The 16,943-nt window shown below is 40.4% G+C and overlaps 1 protein-coding gene across 2 annotated transcripts in view; it reads left to right on the top strand.

Annotated features, from left to right (window-relative positions):
• The window catches only part of MCM9 (minichromosome maintenance 9 homologous recombination repair factor), a 1,342,783-nt gene that overhangs the window by 438,531 nt on the left and 887,309 nt on the right, over positions 1-16,943 (top strand). For both annotated transcript variants that reach the window (XM_044074397.1, XM_044074388.1), the window contains exon 5: positions 281-362. In XM_044074397.1, the coding sequence (XP_043930332.1) occupies positions 281-362 (82 nt within the window). The remainder of the gene's footprint in view (positions 1-280; positions 363-16,943) is intronic.

Genomic DNA, 16,943 nt, shown 5'->3' with positions numbered 1-16,943 from the left:
TTTTAACATTTCCCTGCTGTTTTGAAATAGAGCAGTGGTAGTATGGAAGGCTAAACTAGATGTTCAGTCTGCTGGGAAAAATCATGTCAAACCAAACTTATTCTTCAGTACAATAGAGATGTGGCAGACATGGTAAGGATGTTTATAAAAGCCATTATAAGGTAATCTTAATTTCCTAAACTGCTTAGTTTTTGTAGCATTTTTTAATGGAAAAATCTAGCAGTGTGCTACTCTGAAATAAAGCTTAAGAACAAAGTTAATGCTATACTTTTCCAAATAGGTGCAAAGGTTATCTGTAGGAAGCATACCTCGGTCAATGCTGGTGGTTCTTGAAGATGACTTGGTGGATACTTGCAAGTCAGGTAAAAAGTGGTTCTTTTGTTAAAGCTGATAACTATGAGATTTAATACTAAGGAACCCACCTTGATTAGCTATTCGTTTCCATCACTCAGCATAATTTGGGAAGATTCTACTTTGGGGGGTGGATATATGCACGCCCATTCAGTGCATGCTATGACTTCATGTAATCAATAAATAATTGCGTTTTACCGTCATTTTCCCCAGTTCTTTTTTTTTGCTACTTGCGTAGTTTGGATCATCATCTTTGCTGTCATCAGTGAAGTTCCTGTGTTCGCATATCTTATAAACTGAGTGTCCGTGTAACCATCAGATAACCAGCCTGTAAATTAGTTGTATTGTCTTGGGGAGAAGTATGATGTCAGAATATGCCACAAGTGTCTGAGATTCAACCCTGTCATTTGCATAACTTTTTGGTACTCCTGCACCCATCAAGATCTCCTCATATTTTGACCCTTGGAAGTGCTTATCTAACATTTGCAGGCATATACTGGAGTATCATCACCACAAGCGTATACATTCAGAGGGTAAGTAGAGGTCTAGCCTCCTGTATAGGTTCATAGGTAGGTACTAGGCTATCGGCCCAAGCCTAGCCAACAAGGTTCCCTGTCTTACGCCACCCAAGAAAGTTATTTTCCTGTGCTACTGTCGAGCAGAGACACAGAAGTGATCCCCGGGGTGTATTTCCTATTTCCCATCCACTCATCAAGATTTTTCTTGAAAAGTGCTAATGAAGAACTTTGCGTGACATAGATGGGTAGCCTGTTCCAGAGTATGGGAAGTGTCTGTGACAGGACTCTATCCCCTCCAGCATGTCCTGTTTATTGTGGTGACAAGGATTAGGTCCCTAGAGCGTGTAGCTCAGAGGGATTAGATAAAAACTCACTGTTCTCAGCCTGCTGGTTTGTGCAAGTACTGAGCATTGCCTAACAAGGACTCAAACCCACAGCAGTCCTGCTTCCTTAAAGAGGAGGAGTCCAATGGAGCATGCCTTCCAATCCCAATTTGTTAGCTATTGAGAAATTGACTAGAGCCAGCAGTCAGCTAGTCTACTCCTGCTGAGCAGCCCCTTGAGTCACCCAGTCGTGGATGCATGATTCATGGCCTAAACACCAAGCAGGTGTCTGATGTCTAATGGGAACTTGAGTCATTGCTGGGGAAGCACATTCATAGGGAATACAACTTGATGCTGATGCTGGATCTGGTGCAGAACTATTTCCCACAGTCACCACCTGATTTTGCAGCAGTATTGCATGTTAATTCCCAGTTGTTTGACCTTAATTTAAGTGTGCTGTAGCTGTTGCAGGAGACTGTTCAGAAGATTGCACCTCTGCCTAGCTCCCAGGTAGCACCTCCTTTAAACAATTTTTCATACTTCTATGGAGAACGGCATAGACTGTCCTCACTGTTCTAAAGTCTAGCCTAGCAGGACAAGAATCTCCATATGTTTCTCTGCTTGGACAACTAGCCAGTGTTATCCCTGTCTGGGACTTCTGTGAACAATGCTTTCTTGACTGCACTACTCAGAGGTGACCATAAATTGGGGGGGGGGTCCTATCTGACTTCTATTCAGGGAATAGCTTTCATAGATGCTGAGCTGGGCACCCTACAGTTGCTTTTACACTTGGATAAGGGTATGAGAGATTATGGCTTTGCAGCCAAGATACTAACCCAGTTTCTAACTGTCTTGTGGACTTGATGACCACCACAATCTCCTTTGTACTTTTTGCATACTCTGGGGTGAATATGCTGCATTAAACTGTTAGGTGTCAGTGATTTCAATGCCACCACATGCTTACAGGTCTTTCCAGTGTCAGAATTGCAGTAGCATGGTGGGCAACTTCTCAAGTCTTTTGGTTGGCCTTTCCTTTCCTTTTCTGAACTGTTTATCCAATTCTGGTGATGGCTGTATTGCTTATCAAGTTGGAAAGCTCACTAGTCTCCTGTGTCTCCTACTCAAGGGAATATCCCCCTTTGGGGAGGTAGCTGTACAGCAACCATTTGGAGAAAAGAGCAGTTTGCAGCAGTGTGTGTTACCGGTGTCAGTGGCTCACTGGTAGCTCTCTTGCCTTTGCTGGATGATCTTTCCACTCCTGACACTTTAGTGCTGCCTAATGGCTGCACTCCTGGGTGTGCCATTGCTCGGATGAAACTTTCAACCAAGGTCCCCATCTGCCTGAGACTGTGGTAGCTCAGGTAGATATTAAAGATCCCACATCACTTATCAAAGAAAGAGTAGACATAGCTTTGTTAAACATCTTCAGTTATACAATTTTGTTTTGTTTATGAAACAAAGTTAAAGTAAGGTAGTAAAAAGAAAAAGCTTCGTAATCCAACAAAAGATTTCAGATACAAGTTCTATATAGGTTCATAGGTTGGTACTAGGCTATCAGCCCTAGGGCCTATACAAGCCTAGCCATAACAATTCCCTGGCTATATACATTCTTTTATTACTCTTACAGCTTTAGCTCATTCATTTGGTTTGCTAATGGTAACTAACTCTTCAATAACTTCATCCATATCCCAACCCTTATTACATAAATTAAGTCCACATCTACCTCCTGACAACTTCCAAATCACCACATCACAATATTATTGCATTTATTTATTTTTATTTGTACAGTTTATATAACTTTTGTAACAAACTATCTTCATTCAGTTTTATTATTTTTTGTAACTTCGGTTTGCTAGATTTCTCTCCTGAATTCTGCAGTTCTTTTACATCTTCTAAAAACATGATTTAGGGGATATTTAAAAAGGAATAGTGCCATCATGTTTTTAATTCTTTCCTAGGTTTATGTAAAGGGGCTACATGTGCATCTGAAGTGAATGTTAAAGGTCATTTACTTCCAATTGTCATTTTAATTAACTGCAAAAATGATTTCATTAACCACATGCTTCTGCCATCCTGACTAGCATTCTCAGGGTGATGTACTGAGTCATGTGTTTTTTTTGCGTTTGCACCAGCATACAGAGCCACCTCACAGGTCAGATCAGGGTTGGGCTTCTTAGAATGAGGACATGTTCCTGAGTGGCTCCTGCTGCTTCCCATGTGTCTTGCCATGTGACATCAGTTGTTGCATCTAAAGACTGAATACATGGACACATACAACACCACACAATACCAGCTTGTAAATAGCTGCATAGATGCAGCTCTACCCGATAGGAACAAGTGCAGGACAAATCCCAGAAACAAACCCACATAGTGGAACTGTAATGTCATTGCGTTTTACAATAAAAGGAAAAGGATTTTGACTAAAAGTACTAAGAGTAATTCCCAGAATGTAAGAGCCTTTGTCACTGAAATAAACAAACAACTCAGGAGTTTAATAAAATCCACCAAAGCTAAGTTTGAGGTTAAAGTAGCAACCCAAGTCAAAGACAATCACAAGGGCTTTATAGTTAAGTTTATAATCTCAGAAGCACAATACAGCAAAGCACTGAGCTGATTGTGAATGATGTTACCTACTCTGAGGCTGAAGATGTAGCAAACTCACTGATTGATAGATTTAGTGTTAACTTTTACCCCTCTTTCCCCGCAGTCTGACCCTCAAGCTATACCTGAACCTGGCTTGCTTCCAGCTATTGTACAAGACCAAATCCAAAAAGTGCTATCAAAAGCTAAAAATACTGCACTGATGGGTCCTGACAATATTCCTGGATGCAACCTAAATACCATAAAGCACAATTTAGCCCCACCCCCTAATAACACTGTTTAATCTCAGCTTCTGTACAGGTCTTGTACCAAGCAAATGGAGAACAGCTACTGTCATTCTGCTGTATAAGGGAGGACCTTCCAGAGCAATTGCAGTCCCATAAGTCTAACCAGCCTCATATGCAAAGCTATGGAAAGACATATCATGGAACTAATCAGTCAGGACACAGGGAGCCTCTAAACACTGGACCTGTCTCAGTTTGGATTCATCAAGGGCAGGTCATACTTTGGTAACGTGGTAGAGTTCTTTGAAAATGTCACTAAAGCAATGCATAAAGGCCAAACAGCAAACACCACGTACCTTGATCTTGTCAAAGTTTTTGACACAATTCCCCACTCAGACATAGTAGTAAAACAAAATAAACTGGAACTAAACCCCTATCTTACCCACTGGATTGCCAGCTGGCCAACAGATAGAATACTGGAAATCAAAATAGGGGAAGTTACCTCCACAAAGAGACCAGTCTTCAGTGGAGTCCCCTAAGGTTCTGTGATAGGATGTCTCCTGTTTGACATAAGTAAAAGCCAATACCAAAAGGCTCTGGCTGACTAAGTTTGCAGGTGACTGCAAGCTAGGAGCAGTCATTGAATCCCCCAGTGACATATCTATCCTTGAGTAAGGTGTATCTCAATTAAATAACTTGTCTCAAAATCTTCAGTTGAAACTAAGTGCCAAAAATGCATTGCTGTATCCTTTGGGAAGTCCTCTAGCTCAGGGAACTACCACACTGACAATATTGACAATATGCCCCTGGGAGTTGACCCAGTTGTTCGGGATTTGGGAGTTTATGTGGACAGTAACCTAACTTTTGGAAAGCATGTGTCTGTTGTAAGAAATTCCTTCTATATTGCACCGCTTACAAACAAAAGAATTGTATCTAGATCTAGGGATCTCATTGTCCTTTACTCGGCCTTCATTAGGCCAGTCATTGAGTATAATGCCCCCTTTGGCATACATCTCTCCAGATACATGCAACAACGGAACATCCACAGAGGTTCCTTACTAAAAGGATGCAAGGTCTAAATGATATGCCGTACATGGACCTACTCAAAGCCCCATCACTCTACTAGGTATGCTACAGACTGCTAAGAGGTGACCTGTTCCTAACATGAAAGGCATCCTGTAACCCAATACTGATGGATTTACTACACATCAGCAAGTTAAATGGCATAAGAAATATTCTGTCTTGGAATCTAAACCTCTTCTGCAACATCAACAGAATTGTTTGGAGGCAAAGATATATCTTGCAGAGGATACCACTGCTAGTTTTCTCAATTCAAAGACTAAATCAAATTTACTTGACGTGGCAAATTCTGCTTTCCAATCATTAATCCGTTAAGTTTCCTTATGATTCATTTAATACTGTTTCTGGATTTGCTGCTACAGAAAGAGTGATGTGTCTTAATGCGTGGGTCAGGCTACAAAATTTTCAAAAAGAAACTTTCCTTTAAATGGAAGCTGCTGATAAAGATCTTCCTTTTGGAAATTGTTCCTCTGAAATTCTTAGGAAGCTAGAAGAGAGAGGAAAATTGATGCATGGAGTACAGTAGCTACAAATTCCCAAATACCAAATGAATTATTTCTTTACCCCTGAACCTTTCTTTGGAAAGCCACTTAAATCTGTACCTCAAAAGTCAACTAAACAGTGATATAAGAAAAAAATGGCAGCGTGATACAAAAAAAAAAAAAAAAAAAGGCGAGGGATCTTAAGGACCTTCTTTCGAAAAAAGAAATCTCTCTCACTGCCTTTATCTCTGGAAGCATAACCTTAAATGATTGAATTTGAAATTAATTCAGTACAGTTGCAAATTTCAGTAGGTTTACTGTCATATTCAACTAGGGGTCCCTTTTCCTTTGAAGAGCCAGATTCATCTTTTTCCTCAAGGTCTTTCAGCTCTGTTGTCCCGAGGAGTGATACAAGGCAGGTTTCCACTTCCCAGCAAGGTAAAAGTTTCTATTCAGGAATGTTTTTAGTTCTCAGAAAAGAAGGCACCTGGAGACCAATTTTAAACCTTTCCTAGGTGAATACCTTCCTCCTAGTTCAAAAATTCAAAATGCTTACCTTTATAAAACTCCCTTTTCCGCTTGTTTCGCCAAAGGTTTTTCTGGTCACCCTAGAACTCAAAGATGCCTTACCATGAAAAATATAGACTTTTTTAATAATCTTTGTCTTGGGACTGCCCTTTAAGTGTACATCTTTACCGTTTGATCTCTGCACAATCCAAAGAGCCTTCAATAGTGTCTTGCTTCAGTCATTGCCTTCTACAGACTTCAAGGTATTCACATGTACCCCTTCTTGAATGCCTTATTGCAACTTCTTACTTCTGAGATAGTCTGGTGGAGAAAATGTCTTCTTATCATCATTACTTCATAGACCTGGCTCATCAAAACAGCTCCACAGCATGGGAATTCCTAAGGATTCTTTATTTGGCCTGGTTTCATTTGTCAGACTCCACATGAGGAAATTTCAGTGGCTCCTCAAATCTGTTTCAGCTCAGCATCTACATTCTCTGATATTCCCAATCTCTGTTCTCAGTTTCATCAAGAAAGAGCTCATGTGGTGGGCCAACCAAGCCCTACTAAATTCAGGTCTCCCTCTTTCTCCCCCTCTCCTTCTCAGTAGTCACCACAGCTGCATTATTCTTTACAAGGGGTGTGCTTTCTCAAGGTGTCAAGGTCCAGGTCATGTGGTAGCCTTATTTCAAACATCGACTTGTAAATTTCAAGAAAATTGTGGGTCCTGATAAAAAGCTTTCAAAACTTTAATTTGACTATGGACACCTGGACCATTGTTGAAATAACAGACAACACTGCAGTAATGTGGTATATAAACAAGCAAGGAGGATGAGATCCTTCCATGTTTGCAGGTTGGCCATGGTGGTCTGGAAAGTGGTAATTCAACGCAGTCTAATGCTACATGTGACATACAATCTCTCACAGTAGAACACAGTAGCAGACTGTCAGAACATTTCTAGGATAGACCCTCATAAGTGGATGTTATACTCTGGGATCTTCCAGGAAATTGCCCACTTGTGGGGAATTTCCCAAGTAGATCTGTGTGCCTCCTGTCTCAACAGATGACTAAAACAGTTTTGTTCCAGGACACCTTGCAAAAAGACTTTGAAAATAGATGCATTCTGTTTCCTCTGGATGGGAATGTTCCTTCATGCATTCTCCTCCTTTTCCTAAAGGAGGACTTGCCAAGTATGCTTTTGGTGCCTCCCCTTTTGGCCCAGATAACCGTGATATTCCCTTGCTGTGCATCTGGTCAGGGGCAGTTGCCAAACATTTCTTTTGGGAAATTGAATCTCTCATCCTCCTCAGCATTCAGAATTTCCATCTGTGTGTACGATAGGATTTTGATCCCTTTTTGGTACCTTTTTCTGAGGAAATGCAACAGGTGTTAAAGGAGACATGGAAACCTGCTGCTAGCAAAGTATATGCAGCCAAATGGAAAGTATTTTCTAGTTGGTGCTTGAGAGAGAACAAGACCCATCTCAAATTAGGGTATCAGTGGTTCTCCAGTACCCATGCGAACTGCTCAATTAAGGTCTTATATCCACTTCTCACAAGGTACACCTTTTGGCCATTTATGCCTGTCTGCTTCAGGTCTGCCCTTTCTTCTTTATTCCAAGTCAAACAACTTTTGAAAGGGGTACTTGCATATTAAACCACCCAGAAAGAAGATGGCACCATCCTGGGATCTAAATTTTGTGCTGGAGAAATTTCTTACACTGCTTTACTCTATTTACTGTGACATCAGCTGGACAGGTTTATTAGGGTATCTGAATTACAGACCTTTGTCTACTTCACATTTTTGATCTTCCATAAGGACAGGCTAAATCTCAGAACAAACTCTTCCTTTATGCCAAAGTTTTTTTTACGATTGTACAGTAAACCTGAGTATTCCTCTGTGTATTCTTCCCTGAATCCAAAAATAGAGAAGAAAAAAATCCTTCAAACTTTAGACATCCACGGAGAGTTAAGATTATACCTGTATTAGACTAAAGATTTCAGAAAAATCTTACCAACTTCAAAGTCCACCAGTATCCAAGCAGGTCTTTTTCTAGATGACTGTCTCAGGCTATTCATTTTTCTTACAGAAACCATGGCAACCTGCCATCTCCACAGAAAGTTGAGGCTAATTCTTGAGTTGAAGCTACCTCTGTGACTTTATAGAAAGAGTGAACTCTTGATCTATTGTAGAGGCAGCTACATGGTCCTCACTGCACACTTTTACTAAGCCCTATAACAGTGTTACGAGAGAGAAAACAGGATTTGCTACAGCTGATGCTCGTCATTGATCACTGCTGCGGTAGCCTAAGATATATGGGTTATATCCTGCCTAGGATATAACAGCCAGCCAGCTTCCAAAGCTTAAGGGCAGACTGAAGCTTGATCAGAGCAAGGTGAAAACTAGAGGCTGGATGTCAGACCCTTCAGAGATTTTCCTGTCACTGAAGAGCATTCCTCTAGTGGGCTTTTGAAGATCAATGGCTGGCTAGTATTTCTCCATTACTGGGCAGTAAGTTCCATTTGGTAGAACACCTTTCCTTATTTTATTTTTAAGTCTAAAACAGCACTGTTCTAAAGTAAATGTTTCTGTTTAGCTAAGTTGTACTGTTTTTGGGACTGTCACAAGACATTTCTGTCAGGTTAACTTGTTGCTCTTTTTTATTTGTGAAACTTTTGTTTTTGATAAGTTTACTTTTTATTGCTAACAATCTTAAAAGTTACTTTATAGGTTGAGGCAAATGTGTTTTGTGCTTGCCAGTCTGCTGTTTTTGTGAAAAGACTACTTTTTTCATACTTACCTTTTTACTGATTGTTACTGAAATCTGAGCACTCTACAGACTTCTTACTTTAAAAGCAAAATCTTTGTGGCAGACAAGCTAAGATGGACCTAGACAGGCCCTCACAAATGGAAATTGAATCAGGGGGTCTTCTAGGATTTGATCTGCTGTTGGGAAAACTTGAAATCAATCTGTTTGCCTCCATTCACAATAAATAGCTATCGACACTTTTGCTTCAGGATTCCTTGTGGGCAGCCTAGAAAACAGATACATTCTCCTTTTCTTGGACAGGAATATTTCCTTCCATGCCTTCAAACCCCTTAAATTGATATCCAGGGTCATTCTGTAGATTCAGGAGGACTCTCAAAGATCTTTGTGCCAACTCCCTTCTGGCCCAAGCAACAGTGCTTCTCCCTTCTTTTAGAAATGGCCGAGGGCAATTGCCACAAGCTTCTTCTTAGACTGGACCTACTAACACAAGTCCTGCGTTGTTTGATACTCCCCATCGTAAACATTTTCAACTGTTTGGATGATGGAATGTTATTACCTTGTAAGCACCATTTTTGAGGAGATGCAGCAGCTATTATAGGAGGCATCCTAAAGTCTTGGTGAGTACCTTCATGGGGTGGACCCTGTTTTTCTCAAAATCTCACCAAGACGACTCTGCTATATAGACTGTATTTTATATAGCATAAATCATGGACAGAAGTACGTCAAAAATTAAAAAAAGATAGTTGAATGCACAAAAGACCCGGAATAAAAAAGTGCCCAATCCTGGTAGACACACTGGTGCCAGGACTGGAAAAATGGCAGTGTAGAATCCTCAGAATATGGAAACATTCATAGGTTCATAGGTAGGTACTAGGCTGTTGGCCCTAGAGCCTATATAAGCCTAGCCAAAGGTACCCTGGCTTTCGCCACCCAAGAAAATTATTTTCCTGTGCCACTGTTGAGCAGAGCCACAGAAGTGATCCCCGGGTTGAATTTCGTATCTCCCATCCAATCATCAAGATTTTTCTTGAACAGTGCTAATGAGGAGCTTTGTTTGATATAGATAGGTAGTTTGTTCCAGACTATGGGAAGTGTCTGGGACAGGAATCTATCCCTACAGCATGTTCTGTTTATTGTGGTGATGAGGTTTAGGTCCCTAGAGCGTGTAGCTCGTAGGGATTGGGATTTCTTTAAGTGGAGCATGTCTAAAAGCTCTGAGTTTGACATAGCTTTGTGTGTTAGGCAAAGATCGCCTCTGAGTAGGCGATATGCAACGGAATAAAGCTGCAGTTTTTTGAGACGGTCTGCATAGGGCATCTCTTTGAGGCCAGTAATCCTCTTTGTGAGGTATTTCTGTGGCCTTTCCAGTTGTTGTAGATGTCTTGTGAAGTACATACCAAAAGGGGCATTGTACTCTATAATGGGTCTGAGTGATGAGTAGAGGGGAACAATGACCTCTTTTTTCCTGGATGAGAAACCTTTTGTGATGAGGTGTGCCACATAGAAGGATTTCCTGACTACTGTGGCAATGTGATTATCAAAGGAGAGACTACTGTCCATCTGTGTCCCAAGGTTTCTTATCACACTTTCGGTGTTAAGTAGACTACCACCTATGTGGTAGTTCATGGGTACTGGGTTTTTAATAAAAGGAATGACAATGCACATTTTGGCATTTAGCTTGAGGCCATGGCTTTGACACCAGGCATCTGTCTCAGCAAGGCCCTTTTGTAGGATGTCCACATCTTTTGGAGATTTGATTATGGCTCCTAGTTTGCAGTCATCTGCGAACGTCGTTAGCCAAAGACCTTCTGTGTTCCTACAATGTGGCCAGACCAGGCCCAAGGGGAAGCTGTCTCCCTGTTGTAGAAGGAGGCAGCAGTCCACAAAAAATCACAAAAATTGATAGGCCAAAGAAGAGCTGTAATGACGATAGAGTAGACTATTGAGGATAAGAAAGAAATTATGTATCATTACTGTTATGTAAAAAGCCCAGAATTTCCAGACACAAGATATACAAAAGACTGAGAGAAATTAAATGAAAGAAAAATACTTCCACAAGAAAAAACTGTCAGAAACTTCAAATAAAAATTTTGTTCATTCAACAGATTTGTGAAAAACATCATATAGACAAGAAACTTTGATCTGTTTGGAAAAAAGAAGCAGCTGAGGAAGTGCGAAAATATAAACAAAACCTAGAGATTTTTGAAAGGTATAAAAAAGAAATATAGACACGGGAAAGAGACTTGATGTGGTGCAATATTTATGCAAATTCGAAAGCCAAATTATTCAATATAAACAGGCAGCCTCAAAGATATTCAAAGAGAGATGCAGACAAAGGCATCCAGATATGGAAAATTTCACAATAAAAAAATATCACAAAGAGGGAATGTAGAAAAGAAGATTAGTGAAGTTAAAAAAAAATAGAAGTTGAAGTTATGGAATGCCTGTGAAGTGAAAGATTTGGTGTAGAAGGTTTAACACTGGTTATATCACAGCATGATGGATCGAGTCCCCAAAGCATACCTCTCAACTGTACAGATTTTCGCAGAATATTCAGATGTTTGCCTCATATTCTTGGTCTGTTTTTCATAAAATTGTGGTTTTCTGGCAAATTAGTGGCAAGTCATTAAAGACTGAAGTTAGAAAATAACGACAGACATTTGAGTTTTAGATTTCATACTCTTCAGAAAATTCATGCTAATGCGAAACCTGTTATTCTGTCAAATGTCTAAGTTTCGAACTAGCACCAATAAACGAAAAACAAACTTGGAAAATCCACAAAAGCACCAGACTCCAAATGCAGCAGTACTTCCAAAGCTTTTATTACAACATAAAATGCTACGTAGACTGTATAAAAAGTACTAACAAGTACTTCACTTTGTAGTTTCACATGAACGAAACAAAACTGTAAAAACAGATTTATGTTTGTCTGTTTGTAAGAGCAATATTTAAAAATTGTTCCTGTTTTTGGGCCTTTGTCACAGTTTTTTATGGCTTTGTCCATATCTCTTGTTCTAAGAGGTTGAGAGGTATGCCCCAAAGTAAGGAGAAACATGAAGATCAGTAGACATCTGAAGAAGAAATAGACATGGGAGAGAAAAAGAGATGTAATATGGTATAATGTTTTATAAGAAAGCAAAACTGATCAATACAAAAGAGCAGCACCAAAGATATTTGAAGAGAAGTACAGGAAAATGAATTTGGACATGGACAACTTTTACAATACAAAAAATAAAAAGAGGAAAAGGAGAAAAGATTAGTGTTGGAGAAGTTAAAGAAATAGAAACTGAGGTTATGGAGTATCTGTGAGGTGAGTACTCAGAAAACACCACATCAGGATTGAGCAATGGACATCCACATTAAGGGGAAACAGTGGAACAGGAGGCAATTGATCAGGTGCCATATGAAGATATTTTGGAGCCTTCCATAGGAAATCAGTATAAATGTTCACTTGAAGCTGGACAGCAAGGGAAGGAACAGAAAACTGTGGAAACTCTGACACACTCAATGTGGAGGAGTGATAGGTCAGTGAATTCTCATATTACAGAGCAACGGATGACACAGGATGAAATTGAAGAGAATGTGCCACAGGAAGATGCTATCGAACTTTCTATAGAATGCTTGCAGGAAATGGAGAACAAAAAATGTGCCATCAGTTTAGAAGAAAATGAGCTAAGAGAACAGTTGATTGATTTATTAGAGATAAACATATTAAGATCAATGAAAAAAAATAGACTGCGGAAGATCAATAAAACCCCAAAAGTTAGAAGCTTGGTAAAACAAATGAACACAGTAATTAGGACTGTCCATAGAAATCCATACAATATAACAGAAGTAAACAGGATATATTACTGTGCAGCTAAATTAATAACAGAAAAAATTCTGCCATGAGAACACAGGGTAGTAAGGGGAAGGAAGGGGAGAAATAGAATACCATCGTGGAAGTATTGAATCGAGAACACTATAAAGCAATTAAGACAAGAAGTGTCACTGTTAGAACAGTGTAGATGAGGGAACAGATAAACAAATACTCAGAAGAATAGACGTGATAAAAGTAATGTGCAGTATCAGAACAGATCAGGATCTGTCATGCACTATTGCAAATAATAAACTAAAACTCTCAGCCCAGGCAGAAACACTTAGAAGATATGCAGATAAATGTAAAGTACAAAATACATTTATTAATTACCCAAAAAAGCTGTATAGAGAATTGGGAAACCAGGCAAAAGGAATTGAAAGACCACCCAAAAAAGAAGAAATAAATATAATTTGGAAAAATATCTATGAAGATCCTGTGGAACATAACAAATAGGCTAAATGGATAGAAGATGTAAAAGAGAGAATAAGAACAAATGTACAGGATATGAAATGGGATGAAGTAATGGCCAGAGAGACTGAAATAAAGTTAAGAAAAGCTCAGGCCCAGATGCAGTACCTAACATCTGGCTAAAAGTATTACCATTTTGTGAAATAAAAGAAATATATAACTCTTACTTACTGCTGTTATTTATTGAGTATAATTCACCACGTTTCCTCTAAGAAGCACCAGTTTTAGGAGTGATTAAGAGGGACAGAGCTAAATTTGGAGTCTAAATCAGAGACAGTTGAGAGGTATGATTACTACTGCAACAGTGGTCTTTTGAAAAACACAGTACAGTTGTGTAAAGAAAACTTACCATTAACAGTAGATTTTCAGCGAGATCAGTGTTACAGTATTAGTACTGTTCCCTCCACCTCTCTCTTCTCAGTAACTACTTGAAATGGCAGGACCTGCTAGAATAAGTCCCAAAATATGGAGACTGAATGTCTGAAAGTTCAGACTTGCATGTATAAGTCTGAGATACCATTTCTTGAAATTTTCCCTTTTTCTCCTAGGTGTGGCGAACTTGGAGTTGGTATATACAAGTTCGGGGTGTGTTGGAGGTATGGGGGAATATTGGGGGACTTGCCCCCCCCCCCGCAAAAAGAAGTTTTAAGGAGAAGAGCAATCTTTGAAATTCACTCTTCTCCTGTGTTTTTGGTCTTTTGGGCTTTGGCATTTCAATAGGGAGCCCTCTCTTTTGCATTTCCCCTGGCCAAGGTGGGGTATTGCTCTTTTTGTTTTTGCTCTTCTGACATAATAAGACAGTGTATGACATTATCACCTTAAAGCTGTAAGTTTTTGCATCACTTTTCAGGGCAAGGATGTTTTTAGCTTTGATATGCCCGTATGTTTCTCTTTTACATCAGTACATATCTTGCTAAGGGCAACTATATGGTATGTGAAGAAGGAGGCTGAAGCTTTGCATACTGGTTGCATGTCCAATATCCTTCTGATTTTCTACCTACAGATTATGTGTTCTATAGTTATGGCTACTGCAACATTGATCTGTTTGAAAATCTACTGTTATGGTAAGTTAACTTGTATAACTGTATTTTGCCTGTGGCCATCTTTTGTATGTTGGTCTTGAACAGATGTATCAGGGTGGATGGAAAGCAGTTATTCCACAAGGGCCTTTTTAAGCCTAGCTATGCATGTCAAATCTCTGATAAGTTCTGGTAGTCTTGGTAAGTGTAAACAGGGGGCCAGGGAGATGAACCATTTATAGGCTGCCTTGTGTCCATTAGAGACAGTTGCCAAAGTAGGGATGAATTTCCTCTTCCCTATCCAGTTGTCCAAGTTACACTTGAATTGGTTTAGGGAGGAATTCTGCTTCATGGGAAAGGGGAGCCTGCCCCAAAGAAGGGGTATTCTGTGGGATACATAACTGTCTGTCTAGCAGGTACTATTTATATCACTGGCAAGGTTTAAGTCTTTAGAAAGGGTAATATTCTGGTTCTGTTTGTTTGCGGATATGCAGGAGATCCATCAAGATGGGGTATTGACAATGCCTTGTATGCCAGGGATAGATCTTCCCTCAACAGCCTGTGGGAGACAGAATACAGGGATAGGGCCTTGAGGTGGTCTGCATAGGACTTGTTACACCCTGCATTCCTTTAGTGAGAAGCCTCGGTGGAAATTCTAATTGTTGGATGTGCCTGTTTAGGTACATAGCAAAGGGGGCATTGTACTCAATAATAGATCTGATGAATGCCGAATACATTGGAACAGTGATGTCCTTTGATCTAAATGCTGTATCTTTGTTTATAAGTTGCACAACACACAATGATTTCCTCACTACTATAGACACATGATGGTCAAAGGCTAGATTACTGTCTGTGTGTTCCCAGATCCCCGACTACAGGGTCAGCACTTAGAGGTGTGTTGTCAATATGATAGTTACCAGGGGTGGATGACATCCTGAAGGATACTATTATGCATTTTTTAGCATTTTGTTTAAGTCCATGGCTCTGACACCACTTATTTGTCTGTCAGCCCTTCCTGTAGAACATTTGTGTCAGTAGGAGATTCTATGACTGCTCCTAGTTTGCAATTATTGGGAAATGTAATCAGCCAGAGGCCATTGACATTGGCCTTGACTTCAGTGAAGTAAATGCCAAAAAGGAGCGGTCTCAGGACCGATCCCTAAGGGACCCTGTGACTGGCCTCTTTGTAGAGGTGGACTCATGAATTCTAACTTCCCGGGTCTTGTCTGTGAGCCAGCTGGCTATTCACCTAGTAACACAAGGGTTTATATTTAACCTCTTGAGTTTGTCAATGCCCAAGTGGGGTATTGTGTCAAATGCCTTGGCCAGGTTAAGGTCAACCATTTTGCTCTCATCCATTCCCTTGGTGACCTTCTTAAAGAAGTCCATCAAGTTGAATTGGCATTCCCTGCCCTTGACAAAACAAAATTAGGTTGGTTTTAATGTCTGGAGCTTTCTTTTTTTTAAGTCGTTATTGATCAATTCCATGATAATTCTTTCCATGGCTTTGCATATGAGACTTGTGAGAGTTATGGGTCTGTAGTTTCCATGACCTCCCATTGTGCAGAGGGATGACTGTTGCTGTTCTCCAGTCATGAGGCATGAAGCTCATTTGGTGGCTACAATTAAATAATTCCTGCGGGTTTGGTAAATAATGTTTCATGCTACTTAGAAGGCATCCTGGGATATTGTTTGGACCCGTTGATGAAGCGTTCTTGGCCTTGAAGTGAGCATTGAGGACATGTTCCCTACCTAGTTATAGTAGGGGGGTTATATTTTATGGTATTTCCTGAGGGGTCAGTTGTCTGTCTGGTGCCAGAATCCGCCACGTCACACCCGCACTTAAGTCTGTCCACAACAAGTACAAGTATGACTCTATCATTGTTCATGTTGGTGTGAATGACGTCAGATGAATCTCCCTTGGACTATATGAAGAGAGACATGATTGAGCTCTGAGTATGTGTCCCAGGCAGGTATGACACTAGGCCTAAGCAGCATCCTACCTTCACCAAGAATGTTACCACAATACCAATAAAAAATTCAGCAATTGGCTTAGTTTCTGGTGTCATTCCAAGGGGATCCAGTATCTGTCTACCTGGGATGACATGGTTAACTGGCTTCAATGCTTTGCCAGAAATGGCCTCCAGTTGTCACCACTGAGATGCCGGATCCTGGCCAAGGCTCTCGCCTCCCCCATTCTGCCTTTTTTAGGCAATGTCCCAAAGACAAATCTTCCAACATAAAAGATCTGTCAAAAAGCAAATTGAAGGTCATGCTGCTTAATGCTAGGAGCCCTAACCTGACATTGTATTCACTGGAAGATGCCAATGTCTGTGCAGTCATGGAAACTTGGTTCAGGGCTGCGGCGAACACCCCTGCCTTATCAGGCTATACCTCATTCCACACATTCTGACCCCAAACTGAGGTCGGAAAGACTAAATGTGGTGGAGCCTCTATCTTCATTAAGGACAGGCACACATTCAGACTGGTTTGCCAGTGTGACGCACTGGAACTACTCCAGGTGCAACTGACAGTTGGCAAGACACCCATCCAAGTTATAGCCAACTATAGACTCCCTTCCATGACTCAGGACACCCACTCCTCTTAACCCGGATTTACTTGACTCCATCAAGCCCCCCCACCCCCAACACCCTGATCCTTGGTGACTTCAACTACTCCACCATAGACTGGAGGAACTATTCCTGCACTATTGCACTCACTCAGTGATTCCTTGAATTCA

The sequence above is a fragment of the Protopterus annectens genome, chromosome 1.part1, assembly GCF_019279795.1.
Source record: "Protopterus annectens isolate FY-2018-M chromosome 1.part1, PAN1.0, whole genome shotgun sequence".
NCBI classification, from domain to species: domain Eukaryota; kingdom Metazoa; phylum Chordata; order Ceratodontiformes; family Protopteridae; genus Protopterus; species Protopterus annectens.
Note: the sequence above shows the minus strand (reverse complement) of the source record. Positions and strands in the feature narration are given on the sequence as shown.